General features: G+C 44.1%; 1 protein-coding gene across 3 annotated transcripts in view; it reads right to left on the bottom strand.

The window, feature by feature from the left end:
* Nucleotides 1-211: 211 nt before the first annotated feature.
* LOC110509310 (collagen alpha-1(V) chain) overlaps nucleotides 212-14198 on the bottom strand; it is a 124661-nt gene continuing 110674 nt past the window's right edge. Inside the window, exons 49-61 of one of the 3 annotated variants that reach the window (XM_036967664.2) lie at nucleotides 14101-14154; nucleotides 13700-13915; nucleotides 13421-13474; nucleotides 13164-13217; nucleotides 12682-12789; nucleotides 12378-12467; nucleotides 12200-12253; nucleotides 11692-11956; nucleotides 11139-11251; nucleotides 6954-7022; nucleotides 6811-6879; nucleotides 2953-3186; nucleotides 212-2833 (exon numbers count right to left, since the gene is read on the bottom strand). In XM_036967664.2, coding sequence (XP_036823559.2) covers nucleotides 2687-2833; nucleotides 2953-3186; nucleotides 6811-6879; nucleotides 6954-7022; nucleotides 11139-11251; nucleotides 11692-11956; nucleotides 12200-12253; nucleotides 12378-12467; nucleotides 12682-12789; nucleotides 13164-13217; nucleotides 13421-13474; nucleotides 13700-13915; nucleotides 14101-14154 — 1527 coding nt within the window. In that variant the 3' untranslated portion in view covers nucleotides 212-2686. The remainder of the gene's footprint in view (nucleotides 2834-2952; nucleotides 3187-6810; nucleotides 6880-6953; nucleotides 7023-11138; nucleotides 11252-11691; nucleotides 11957-12199; nucleotides 12254-12377; nucleotides 12468-12681; nucleotides 12790-13163; nucleotides 13218-13420; nucleotides 13475-13699; nucleotides 13916-14100; nucleotides 14155-14198) is intronic. The other 2 variants (XM_036967665.2, XM_036967666.2) reach the window with 2 other exon arrangements.

Raw genomic sequence — 14198 nt, 5'->3', positions numbered from 1 at the left:
TTTCAATAATATAATACATATCCTACAAATGAACATTGGCTTTAGGTAGAGAATTACAATATTAGCATTCTCTCTACACTTCACAATTATGGACATGACCGTTTTCAATTTAGCATAGATTTTTGCAAATGTACGTATTTTTCTATTAAAAAAAGTGGGTTGGAGATCATGTCTTTCTAAAGTATAACAACAAGAGAAGAAAACCTTACAATTTCATGCATACAGATAGGTTTTAATGCTTCAAAAGACATACAAGAGTGGGTGGCCACAGTAAACTTGAATTTATTGACAAAAACACCATCTCCTATCCTCTCTTACACAGGTTTGACAAGACCGTAAAAACAAATGAATGAACAGACAAATGTAAAACAAAAAAAACAAAAACAAAAAACTTTATTGACTGCTGGTTCTGAAAATTTACAAAATTGTTTTGTCCTTGTATTGAGAGCAAAAATTTTAAATTTGGCATGATTTATCGAAATGAAAATTATAAAACGATTATCAATAAGTGTATTCAGCTATTTTAACAGAAATGTTTCAAGTCACATATCTAGAAGGTAAAAACGGTCAAACTTAACAAAAATCAAGCTACTTATGCAGGACAGTAAAAAGTGATGATGTTGTAGTGGTAAAAAGCAGGCAGAGTGCATAGTTTGTACAAAGGGGATAACTAGGGGCTAAAGGAAGTAAACCAACAGGTAAATCAGAACAATACAAAAACAAGCTTTTCATCTGGCTTTTCTTCCTTTAAACTGGCTAATCTGATGAACAATAAACTACATTTTTCCTTTTATTAATTAATTATTTTTATATTTTTAGATGTTTTTCTTTTATATGACACATCTGATTTTAATCATCATTTGAAAAAAAAAAATAGTGGATTTCAAACTATGTAATCGATTCTTGGCCCTCTAGAAACTTAAAGCTATGTATAAACAAAACCTTTGGTAAGAGAGTTGAGGATTTCAGGTACCAAACCAGTCACCTCCACCCCACCCCTGAAAAAGGAAAGCATGAAAAAGCTTGACGAAGTGGAAAAAGATGATCCAATACACATAACACCAATCACTGAGATCCATTCACAAAATGCACCAAGTCTTGGAACCATGATATGGAAATATTGCAGTATTGCTTCTACTTTCTTTCTTTTTTAAAGACATCTAAGAAAGTTAGATAAATTAGACCCACATTTGGCATTCGAGTACAATCTTATTTCAATTAACACATTCTAAGTAAATTGCAGTATGATCAGACACTGGTTGAGTAGTTACTAAGTGGGCCTTGGAAGCAGAGAAGTACATCAAATAATATACTGCATTGATCTATGAATGAATATGAAGCAAACTGGCATGCATTAAAACACCCCTGGACATAAATAAGAATGCAGTGAAGATGTTATTTGGCCAGAGGTAATGGCTAAGAGGGTCAGAGGCAGAAAGGGTAGTCATGGTGACAGGTTAACATCACCAACATCAGATGACTGTACTTTCAAAATAACAAACTAGAAAATATCATAGCACCACAGAGGAGAGAAAATAGCACCTAAGTCTTGATTTCCTGTGCTTCATTGAAATGTGACATGTCACGTTGCATATATAGGTTGATAGATCAGAGATAGTGAAGTATTGGGGAGAAAAATGATGTAAAAAAGACGGTTGATTAAGTTAATAAAATCTCCAAATGCCACCAAAATAGGCACTTCGTTCAGGAGGACACAAGGAGAGGAGGAATATTTTTGTGTAATTTTTTTTCTTGACACATTTTGTTTTCTACAAATCAACTCTCATTTAGTAATGCAGAGTTTTTTTTTCTCCAACTTTTATTTTCATTCGGTTCTTAAATTACAATTAGGCGTGATTCACAACCAGCAACAAGACAAGCATTCCTCATCTATTCTCCAATTTACACATTCAATTCCTCACTTCAGGATCTGCAAATTTGATGTAGTCCAATAACCATCATTTCCTAAAAGGTCACATGCACGTTTTGAAGCCAGAATCAATCAACATTACCTGGAAAAATATACAGAAAGTACTTACAAACATAACAAAAAATATTTATATATATTTATATATATAAGCTCCATTCAGAAGAACGGCGAGACAATTATGCACAAAACAAAGCTTTTTAGAAATGAATGAATGAACGAATGAATGAACCAATTAATAAAATATTCAAAGCGGGAGATAAGAGGGAGATTTAGAAAATAATAAAAACAGAGATCAAAACAAAACAATGAAGCAAACTGCCGAATGGGATGGAGTCCATGGCAATCTTCTGAACCCAGTGGAATTCCAGGTAAAGGTTTGCCTCGGGTGCGTTGGACAGGCAGACTGGATCTACATCAAGTGCACTGGGAGCGGGTGGAGGTTTCGGGTCGGAGATACGGGTCAGGGGTGAAGATAGGGGTCGGTAGTATCTAACTTATCCAGTTTCAAAACTTGCATGTGATAGAGAAGGCACACTGAGGTTGCAAGGTTGCTCTTTCTTTTAATTATTTCTCACGAAATCCTACAGAAATGTATTCTAGTATTCTCATCTTGAATTTTTGTATTTTATTCATACTTGTTGCTATTGAACACAGAATGTTTTACACAAATAAAAATTGTCCTATTCATTTCATGTGTTTTGTTTTTGACAAAACAAATATGCTGTTTATTTTCTCCATTTTGTTCAGTAAACAGTCTTAGCCGACGAAACAGACAGGACCCACTTCGAATCCAAACTTCTGCGTGGCTCCGCCGAAATCATTGAACATTATGTCAACAAAAGGCACCTGTTCCACCTTTGGTGTGTTGATCTCAAGTACTGTCTTTTCATAGCCCTTTTTCAACTGGAAAACAGAGAGAGGGACATTGTGAGAAAGTGCTTCGGTGCTAAGAACATTTCACCCACACATATCCTTACCCTTACACACACCCCTAAGACACACACAAACTTCCAGCCACTCACCGCACAGCCGTCCACCACGGCTCTGATGTAGGGGTTATTGTCGTAGGACATCTCCTCATCATTGGACCCCAGGAAGCGGATGGCCTTGTCGTACGAGTCCCCGTCCTGGTCGTGCCAGGCCACTGACTGGTAGCAGTTGTAGGTTAGGTTCTGGCGGGCGGCTGCGCTAAGCAGCCGCAGGAAAGTCATCTGGACCACGCCGATGGGGTTGCCCTCAGCGTCCACGTAGGAGAGCTACAGATGGAGGGAGAGGGGATAAAGGGTCTAGGCCAGAACAGACACTGGGGACTAATACAGACACTATACATACATACATACTATTGGTGCTTGTGTGCATCTGAAATAGTGCACTACTTTTGAGCAGTGTGCTGATCCAAAGTAGTGCATTATTTATAGAATAGGGTGCCATTTCAGACACAATGTTGCTTTACTGTATATTCTCTAACAAGAACACTGAAGCCTACACAACACTGTTCTCATGTACTGTGAGGTGTCTCGTTTGGGTTTATTTTTTATCAGTGAAATCTAATTTTCGACAGCTACTGCAAAAGTGTCTTAAAAAGAAATGGATACATAACCCTTGCACTTGTCTTTTCCTACTAGCACTGACATTGTACTTACTTGGACTGTTATATGTGGTTGTCTCACCTAGCTATCTTAAGATGAATGCACTAACTGTAAGTTGCTCTGGATAAGAGCGTTTGCCAAATGACTCATATGTAAAATGAGTGTTGTCGTCATCGTTTGCAGACAGCAGCCTTTAACAACTGCAGGTGTCTGCAGCAGCGCTGTGTTGTTGACACAGCGTCACAGCGCCTGTTTGAGTGACACAACGTCACTCAAACAGGTCAACATTCCTTGCCTCTCCCTCTCCAATGCTACTAGCTGGCCTAACAGAATTGTGGATGTCAATTAGGTCGGTGTAGTGGGCCGCGACGCGCATTCGTCCCATCTTTCACTGCTGCTCGGGGGAGAGGGGGGGGTTATGGTTAAGGAGATCAACAACGTCCGGCGCGTCTCCAGAAAGCATGTTACGCTTCATTACCCATAATTCACAGTGGCGCTACAGGAGTAGGACATCGTCTCGATTCCTCAGACGACATAATCAGGTGGGGGGGGGGGGGGGGGTATATATATCAGAGGTCGGTATCCCAGTTACCTCCTTTAGAGTGAACTATATGGGCCATCGTCACCCACTTTTGGGAGGGATGGAGAGGGTTGCTGTATTATGGGCTCTGTCTGACTGTCTGGGGCTCTAGGAGTAAGCTCGTGTCTGAGAAACAGCAAGGCAGACAGGGGTTACAACATGAGCTCTAATCCACAGACTCTGGGGCCTTAGATACTGACTGACTTATTCTCTGCTGAAAGATTACAATGGTTCTGTAGGAATAGCAGTCTACAAGCAATGAACAAGTGACGATATACTGTAACTCTCAATCGAGAAGCCACTGTATCCGCAATTAAACATTTGAGCTTTTATCAAGGAAATAGACATTCTCTGTTTTTGAAACAAGCTCATTAGGAAATATAAAACATTATGCACAAACATAATTGTCTTAATGAAATAAATAATGCTTTAGTTAAATCGGTTTGTGAAATGTAGAATTTGCCTAATTCGCCTTGTTTATGTGAATACTAAACAAATGTAGTTTGGCTCTAATGGTTACTAATAGCGACTGATGATCTGTCAAGGTAACAACGTGGTAACATCAGTCTTCGGTGTGATGCCACTGAACTATTACGGTGGAGATCCGTTTCCATACCAACCCGCAGTGTTCCACCATCAGTTCCACAGGGTTCTCTTCTTCTTTCAGACAAACAGGACTGACTGAGACCAAGAGCCAAGCGCATGCAACGCCCATGCCATGCAGTAGGAGAAGGGAGCCACTGATGTGTGTGTTTTGTGTGTGTGTGTATAGATATTCTCACACAAATACAAACTGGACAACAATGGACATTACAAATGACCATGAGAATGAAGTAATCAAATCCTATGTACATGTTGTATACTGAACAAAAATATAAACGCAACATGTAAAGTGTTGGTCCCACGTTTCATGAGCTGAAATAAACAATCCCAGAAATGTTCCATATGAACAAAACACTTATTTCTCTCACATTTTGTGTACAAATTTGTTTACATCCCTTTTAGGGATCATTTCTCCTTTGGCAAGATAATCCATCCACTTGACAAGGGTGGTATATCAAGAAGCTGAATAAACGGCATGATCACTGGGTGGGCTCCCGAGTGGCACAGCGGTTTAAGGCACTGCATCTCAGTACTAGGAGATGTGACTACAGACCCTGGTTCAATTCCAGACTGTATCACAACCGGCTGTGATTGGGAGTCCCATAGGGTGGCGCACAACTGGCCCAGCATCATCCAGGGCTGGCCAGGGTAGGCTGTCTTTGTAAATAAGAATTTGTTCTTAATTGGCTCGCCTAGTTAAATTAAGGTCAAATTACACAGGTGCAACTTGTGCTGGCTTCTTCACCTGCAGGATCATCTGAGACCAGCCACCCGGACAGCTGATGAAACTGAGGAGTATTTCTGTCTGTAATGAAGCCTTTTTGTGGGGGAAAACTAATTCTGATTGGCTAGGCCTGGCTCTCCAGTGGGTGGAGGGCGTAGGCCCACCCATGGCTCCACCCCTGCCCAGTCATTTGAAATCCATAGATTAGGGCCTCATTTATTTATTTCAAATGACTAATTTCCTTATATGAACTGTAACTCAGTAAAATCTTTGAAATTGATGTATGTTGCGTTTATATATATTTTCAAGCACTCACAAGGTGGCCATATAGGGAGTTTTGAAATATGAATAGGATGATAACTATGTCCATTATGTCTAGTATGAGTGTCTGTTCATCAGTGGCTCCTAAAGGGAGTAGTACCCCTCACCTTTGTGAGTTTCCAAGTACTCAGAGAGGATCTCGGTAGGTCCTCCCCTGCTCCTGTCTGTCTCCCCCCCGCAGAATCAGCGTGTAGAACCTGCGCTACATCGCCATGGAAACATTACCTCTTCACCACAGCCGCAAGTCAAAAGTGGCAGAGTACCCAAAAGCCCCTGGGAGAGTGACTGAGTGACTGACCTTTGTTCACCTGTTCACATTGAATCTGTGTTGTTGCCTATCGTAATCCTGATGTGAGAGTGAATGAGGAAGTGAATGAGGAAGTGAGTGTGTGAAATGAGTGTAGCAGGAACAAAATGGTTTCTAATCACTCTCCTGTGAGTAGCTTTCACTATAGATGCATACCTATTTATGAATAGGTATGTATTTATACAGTATGCATCTGAGTCAACTGGAAAATGCAGAGGTCAATAGGAGTAGTTGTTGTTACTGTGTTTAAATGTAAAATGTGTGTCTAACTAGGAGACTGTCAAGTCACTCAGTCACTTCTAGGTGACGCTCTCCAACTTCAGAGGTAGTCAGGTTGAGTGGATGCATTTACAGTCATACCTTTCCATGGCAACAGTTAAAAACTTTTGTACTACACTTACCTTTTTCTATTGACGTTTCTATTGACGTTTCTACCAGTTGCCATGGTAAAGAATGTCTGTGTGTGTGTCTGCTCCACCAACTCTGTCTCCCTCTATTCTGGGATGAGCCTTCACCTACAGCTGTGTCTTACTGAAGGTGAGCTGAGATTGATCATGCTGAACCATGCAGAGCAGTGTCGCCACAACCACAAGCCAGAGTGCCAGTCAGAGACGAGTACCAACCAGTACAGGATCCATGCAGAACCAGTACTGACCAGTACCAGAACCAGAACCATGCAGGGCCCTTAGGCCCTCAGAGACCCAGCAAGGAGTCACTCTTGCTGGGCCTCCAGAGACCTGCGGGCGTGCCACTTACCATGGAACCTCGCTTGTAGCGACTATACCAAGAACCTGGGGCGTCTTTGGGCCATTTTGCCATTTTGCTCTGTAAAATATGAGATGAGCTGTTCAGGAAAAAGGGAAGGGGACGGGGGGAAGGGGGGCGTCAGGGGGGCTTACCAGTTTACCACGTTTGAATTCACTGAACCAGGAGCCAGGGATCTCCTTTACCCAGGATGTGAGCCTAGTCTGGGGTACGGAGGGAGCGAAACAGGGGGGAAGAGGAGGAGGAGGAGGAGGAGAAAAAATGAAGGTTAAAGAAAGAAAAACAGTAAGAACAGCCTCCTGAAAAAAAGAAATGCTTCATCCCTCATTCGTCTCCCCCTCCCCTCCCTCGTTTCCGTGGCTCTCCGTAGCGTCTGCCAGACCTGCAGGAGTATCGGGTGACACCGAACAGCCCGGAACAGTGTAAAAGACCTTAGGCTTAGTAAGCCATTATGGCGTTTTGTATAAACATTGTCTGGCAGCTAATTACTGATAATATATTAATGAGTACACAGTGATTAGTTAGGAGACATTGACTGCATCTCAAATGACACCCTATTCCCTTTATAGTGCATTACCAGGGTAGTGCATTACCAGGGTAGTGCATTACCAGGGTAGTGCACTATCAAGGCAATAAAGGTGCCATTTCGGATGCAGCCGTTAGCCTCCAAGGGAAAGCCTTACAGATGCCCCATTTTCCCTTCTGCTAAGTGTTTTGCTCTACAACCATACAGAAGTGACTATACATTATGGTTTAAGCTTCTGCTGTTTATGATGAGACAAGTACAGTAGGTGGCTTGTTTTTATGGTTTTCATTTAAAGCCAGTTAAGCTTTCACTGTAGAGCCAACAATAAGTCACCTTTCAATTTAAAAGCTGTAAAACATCTAGAATTATATATATTTTTTAAATTCTGTTCAGCTTTTGGTTCTTTATAACCACCAATAATTATCTTTGTTTTTTCCCCATTAAGATCTGTCTCAGACTAAATGGCCAGTAGTACTCCAGTGTGACGGACTTATTCAAACAACAATCATTTGAATATTATGGCTAGCTCAGTAATGAGCTAGATGAGTCTGATGCAGGGTTTATACAAGGCTTGTCATCAACGCCTTAATGTGTTCATGAATGTTCAGCTGGAGATCAATTAACGCTGGGAGACAGCATACATTAAACACACACCATGCTGTTTTGAAAGGGACCTTCAGTTCGGCGCGGGCACACTGGGGGAGAGAACTGATACAATCTACTTCTAAAACGGAAACCGTCAATGGTGTCACAATTTGCGTGCGAGAGTAGAGCTTGAATTCACATACACTGCATAGCGTATGCCAACTTAATTGTCAGACATTTCTGGGAGGAATGGCCCTAGCCCTCACCCTCCGATCCAACAGGTCCCAGACGTGCTCAATGGGATTGAGATCCGGGCTCTTCGATGGCCATGGCAGAACACTGACATTCCTGTCTTGCAGGAAATCAGTCACAGAACGAGCAGTATGGCTGGTGGCATTGTCATGCTGGAGGGTCATGTCAGGATGCGCCTGCAGGAAGGGTACCACATGAGGGAGGAGGATGTCTTCCCTGTAACGCACAGCGTTGAGATTGTAATGACAACAATCTCAGTCCGATGGTGATGTGACACAAAGACCATGATGGACCCTCCACCTCCAAATAGATCCCTCACCAGTGTACAGGCCTCGGTGTAACGCTCATTCCTTCGACGATAAACGCGAATCCGACCATCACCCCTGGTGAGACAATACCGTGACTTGCACTTTTTGCCAGTCCTGTCTGGTCCAGCGACGGTGGGTTTGTGCCCATAGGCGACGTTGTTGCCAGTGATGTCTGGTGAGGACCTGCCTTACAACAGGCCTACAAGCCCTCAGTCCAGCCTCTCTCAAGACTATTGCGGACAGTCTGAGCACTAATGGAGGGATTGTGCGTTCCTGGTGTAACTCGGGCAGTTGTTGTTGCCATCCTGTACCTGTCCCGCAGGTGTGATGTTCGGATGTATCGATCCTGTGCATGTGTTGTTGCACTTGGTCTACCACTGCGAGGACGATCAGCTGTCCATCATGTCTCCCTGTAGTGCGTTCTTAGGCGTCTCACAGTACGGACATTGCAATTTATGCCCTGTCCACATCTGCAGTCCTCATGCCTCCTTGCAGCATGCCTAACGCACGTTCACGCAGATGAGCAGGGATTATCTTTCTTTTGGTGTTGTTCAGAGTCAGTAGAAAGGCCTCTTTAGTGTCCTAAGTTTTCATAACTGTTACCTTAATTGCCTACCGTCTGTAAGCTGTTAGTGTCACCATTCCACAGGTGCATGTTCATTAATTGTTTATGGGAAACAGTGTTTAAACCCTTTACAATGAAGATCTGTGAAGTTATTTGGAATTTTACGAATTATCTTTGAATGACAGGGTCCTGAAAAAGGGGCGTTACTTTTTTTGCCGAGTTTATATAGGTGTGTCACAATTCCAGACATAACAATTCACAAAGTTTATTTTCTGGCTATTTATCCGCTCACTTTACCAGCATTGCTTCGCGTAGACACAAGGACAATAGACTTGCTTTCAAATTTGAAGTGCATTTTCTCTTATTCACTACAGTGCATTCAAATTCCAGCGTGTCCACGCTTGTTCACGCAAAAAACAAAAAAACGTAACTTTGATTTGAGCTTGACTCTTTTTTCCCCCTCTGCTATCCATCTATCTATCTATCTATCTATATATCTATCTATCTATCTATCTATCTATCTATCTAGGGATATAGTGTCTCAGGCTAGCAGGGAAGGAGAGAGAGAGGGTGTGTGTGTGCATGCGCAGGTGCCCACATGTGTGTATGTCAATGTCAGGGCCTCTGCTCATATGTCCTCTCTCTCTCTCCACTCTACACCAACAAAACCATCCCACTGGCCCATCGCTCTCCCTGGCTATAAAAAGGCAGGTTCATTATTCTGAACTTATGCAAACTCCTGCTCCTCTGTGCCTCAGCGTGCCAGCAAATCGTTAACATGTCCTGTAGCAGAAAGCCATTACAGATCTCCCTGACCTGTCACTGACAAACTTTCCTGTGTTTTACTTCTCCTCTCCTCCTCGTCTCTCATCTCCTCTCCTGTTCTCCATGCATAATCATCCAGCAGAATCCTCTCTGGGTGCCTGTAACTTGCCTTAACCTATTACAAGCGTTTGGGCCAGGCACAACACTAAGCTACTGACACTTAACTAGAGGATGGCATGGCAAAACGGATGTGTTTATACACCGGTGTGTGATGGTGCGTGCATGTGTGTGAATAGTTGACTCTCCGTTGACAGTGAGTGACTGCCCCAAATATATTCATTGAACTCATGACGTCAGCAGTGTGCAACACCAAGCATCTTACATGGGAGTGACTGCCCCCTAGGGGCTTGGAGGATCCTCTTGATATTACACCCATGCCAGTAAGGTAATGATGAAACATGATGTGTGTAGGCACAGGAGGAGGTGTTAAGTGATTATGCAGTACTGTCAAAAGAGAGGTATATATGATTTATATGCAAGGTAGTTTTCCTGGGCTCTGGGAAGAAGAACAATTACATTCACTTATCCACATCATACACATCATACACATCATACACAACATACACAACATACACATCTACATTGTAGATACAACACAAATTAAACACACTATTTCAATCAACCGGAAATATCATCATGCCAGCTTTTATTTGTATTTCTTTTTACCCTTTTTTCTCCCCAATTTCGTGGTATCTAATTGGTAGTTACAGTCTTGTCTCATTGCTGCAACTCCCGTACGGACTCGGGAGAGGCGAAGGTCGAGAGCCGTGCGTCCTCCGAAACCCAACCCAGCCAAGGCGTACCGCTTCTTGACACAATGCCCACTTAACCCGGAAACCAGCCGCACCAATGTGTCAGAGGAAACACCGTACACCTGGCGACCGTGTCAACAAGCACTGTGCCCGGCCCGCCACAGGAGTCGCTAGTGCACGATGGGACAAGAACATCCCTGCCGGCTAAACCCTCCCCTAACCCGGACGACACTGGGCCAATTGTGCGCTGCCCCGTGGGTCTCCCAGTCGCGGCCGGCTGCGACAGAGCCTGGACTTGAACCAGGATCTCTAGTGACACAGCTAGCACTGCACCACTCAGGAGGCCATCATGCCTGCTTTTAAGAATGTGTATTTCCCTCATTATATCAACTAAAACCTTTAAAATGTGTAAGCGTTCATTTTAAGTTCTCCCATTGAATTTCTAGCACTGGCTCTCAAAATGTGACCATTTGACCAGTTCTGTATGTAAAAGCACCATGACTTACCCCTTCAGACTTCTTGTCAGGGTAGATGCAGCTCTCTCCTCCTGCTGTGAAATTACAGTGGACCTTGAACGAGTCCCTCGAGCAACCCTGGTTGGGGTCGATCCAGTATTCACCTGAAAACGACCAAAAATAGGGAGTGGGAGGGGGGAGGGAGAAAAAGGCGAAGAGGGAAGGAGAGGGGGGAAAGGACGGAACCTTAACAATTAGAAACGTTTTCATCAGAGGTCATTCAATGTTTAAATGAGCATGATTTAGCCTTCAAGAGAGGGTATACTCTTTAGCCCACTTACACTGCGACGACAGGAAATATCATCAAAGACATTATTGATGGCTAATCCTATTTCTCTATCCCACTTAAGTCCACTGTAATGACACTTGACCCTTGGCATTGACATCCTACACACTTGTCTAAGATAGATGCTCGACAACGTGCTCTGGGCGTCTTTTTCAGATTACTCCTGGACTATATCACCCAAAGACTTATTAACGTCATGTATTAACAGAACACAATCAGAGCACGTCAGATTGGGAATTTCAGATTTTCCATGCCCACCATCGGGGAAGTCGGGGTGGCAGAGTTGCAGGTCCTTGCAGGTGCGGGCAGGGTTGCTCTGCGTTCCCAGCGGGTGCTTCATCTGCTCGATCTCCAGCTTGAGGGAGTTGAGGGATCCGAAGATCTCCTCCATGCCGTCGTCGTAGTCTTTGTAGTTGGCATCGGCGTTGGCCTCGTCCATCATCTGGCTGGCGTCGATGTTCCTGCGGCTCCTCTTGGGATTCGACTGCATGGGCAGCGGGTGGATGACATCACCGGGAGGACCCTGTGGAGGTGGAGAAGGAGAGAGAGGGGGAGAGGAGGAGGGAAGGAGGTGACAAGAGTGGAAGAAGAGAGTGGTTTTAAGTGGGAGCATACTATTGTATTCTATTCTAAACCGTCATATAGCAAAGTTCAGTTTACTCAATGAATAATTGTGCATATAGTTTCCGTAAAGTAACACATACAACATATGGAACTATAAAACAACAATATGTAATGACGTCACACAATCGTGGCGACAACTTACAGGAGGCCCTGGTTGTCCAGGAACACCAGTCTCTCCCTTGGGACCAGTTTGACCCTGAGGAAGACAGAGCACAACACAGCGTCATACACACAGCCTCTATGTATAGTAGGACATGGCTAAGAGGGGACAGTGTGACATGGTTTAGAGAGGGACATGGTGGTTGGTCGGGGACACTTACCGATGATCCCTTAGCTCCTTTAGGTCCAGGAGGACCAGGTAATCCTGGGGGTCCCAGGGGACCAAGAGGACCTGAGGGGCCAGCAATACCCTGGAGAGAGAGAGGGAGGATAGAGAGGAAGGAGAGAGGGTGAAAAAAAGTGTCCTTATTGTCATTATTTTGTGATCAAACATTTTACGGTGCTGTTTAACGACTTGATATGATCCACTATCTGCCCGACCAAACTAAAACATGTAACTATTAGGTTAACTAATGTCCTTCTTGTTCTAATATTACATGTTATTTGAGTTGGGGGTGTTCTCACATTGTCTCCTTTGGGTCCTGATGTTCCCTGGGGGCCTGGCAGACCTCTGTCACCCTTTTCTCCCTGCTCACCTGGGGGCCCGATCAAACCGATAAGACCAGGGTGGCCCTGAGGAGGGTGTCAGAAACATACGGATCAACAAACGTACTTCAATAATCAATCAAACATCGAATTACTCACGTCTGTCTCTCTGCCAACCTTACATCATTAGTGTGATGACTCACTGCTCTGGAGCTGATACCAGATAAACAATCGATAGGTTTGAACACAAAGCAGTCAGTCATCATTAACGTGAATGTGTAAGGTATGCATTATACAGCATCTCTATACTTGTATCCCTGTGGGCTATTAGACATCAACCTCATTAACTGTGGAAGATCAATCCCATATGTGATATTCAGCCATGCATGCAACAGGTCAATATTTCACTGTACAACAGTGTACAACATGTGGTCAATAATGTGTTGAAAGAGGGGGCTCACCTTTTCACCCTTAATACCAGAGTCTCCCTTCAAACCGGGTAATCCTGGAGGACCCTGCGAGGGAGAGAGGAGTAGCGAGAGAGAGATGGAAATATAATGGTAGAGGGGTAGAGAGGGACGGAAGAAAGGAAGGAAGGAAGAAGAGTAGAGAGGGAGGACAGATAATATTACATGTCTGGCCCAATAAGACAAGGTACTGTGAATCCTGTGACATCAAACAACCCAGGGTCAAGGGTGAAAGGTTAGGCTGTCCTCACCATAGGTCCAGGGGGTCCGTCAGGGCCTGAAGAACCCGGAAGACCTTGTTCCCCCTGCAAACATTCAGAGAGTCAATGCTTTAACCCACTGATCATCACATACAATATTGGTATTATGACCTCATGCCTATAGCGTGTGCTTTTTTTTTTAGCAATAGCTTTTGTAGATCAGACACTATGCTAATCTATGTGTGTTGTGGACATCCACAGTTACTGCCCCTAGGAACTGTAATGGCTATGACACAAAGAAGTAAAAATATGAAATAATGCTGTACTCACAACTGGGCCAGGGATACCTCTGAGACCTTCCGAACCTTGCTTGCCAGGTGCTCCCTGAGGACCAACTGGGCCTGTCTTTCCCTGTGGGCCCTCCAGACCAGACTCTCCCTTGGCTCCCTTCTCTCCTTGCCTGCCCTCGGGTCCAACTGTTCCATGGGGGCCTCTCTTTCCTGGTGGGCCAGAAGGACCAGACTCTCCGGTGGGTCCAGGGGAACCCTAAGGAGGTGAGAAAGGATAAGGTTCACATTACGGGATGAGAGCAAAAAAGTCACTGGTGCTAAAAACTCTTGTACCGCCCAGCGTGTTTACTGCAGTTCCCTTCAGATATGAGAGACGTTCGAGTTCGTTAATGCCTGTTCTGACGTTAGGACGGGTGTAGTAATGCGCTAGGCGAGACTCACAGGTTGACCAGCCTCTCCGTCGTCTCCCTTGTCACCAGGAGGACCGTCTAAACCCTGGGAGGAGGAGAAAAAGAGACGTTGTAAAAGTTGCGTTGGAC

Source organism: Oncorhynchus mykiss, chromosome 29 (genome assembly GCF_057628025.1).
Source record: "Oncorhynchus mykiss isolate SJ-2025 chromosome 29, ASM5762802v1, whole genome shotgun sequence".
Classification (NCBI taxonomy): Eukaryota; Metazoa; Chordata; class Actinopteri; order Salmoniformes; family Salmonidae; genus Oncorhynchus; species Oncorhynchus mykiss.
The sequence above is the reverse complement of the archived record's forward strand: the minus strand, read 5'-3'. Positions and strand labels throughout refer to the sequence as shown.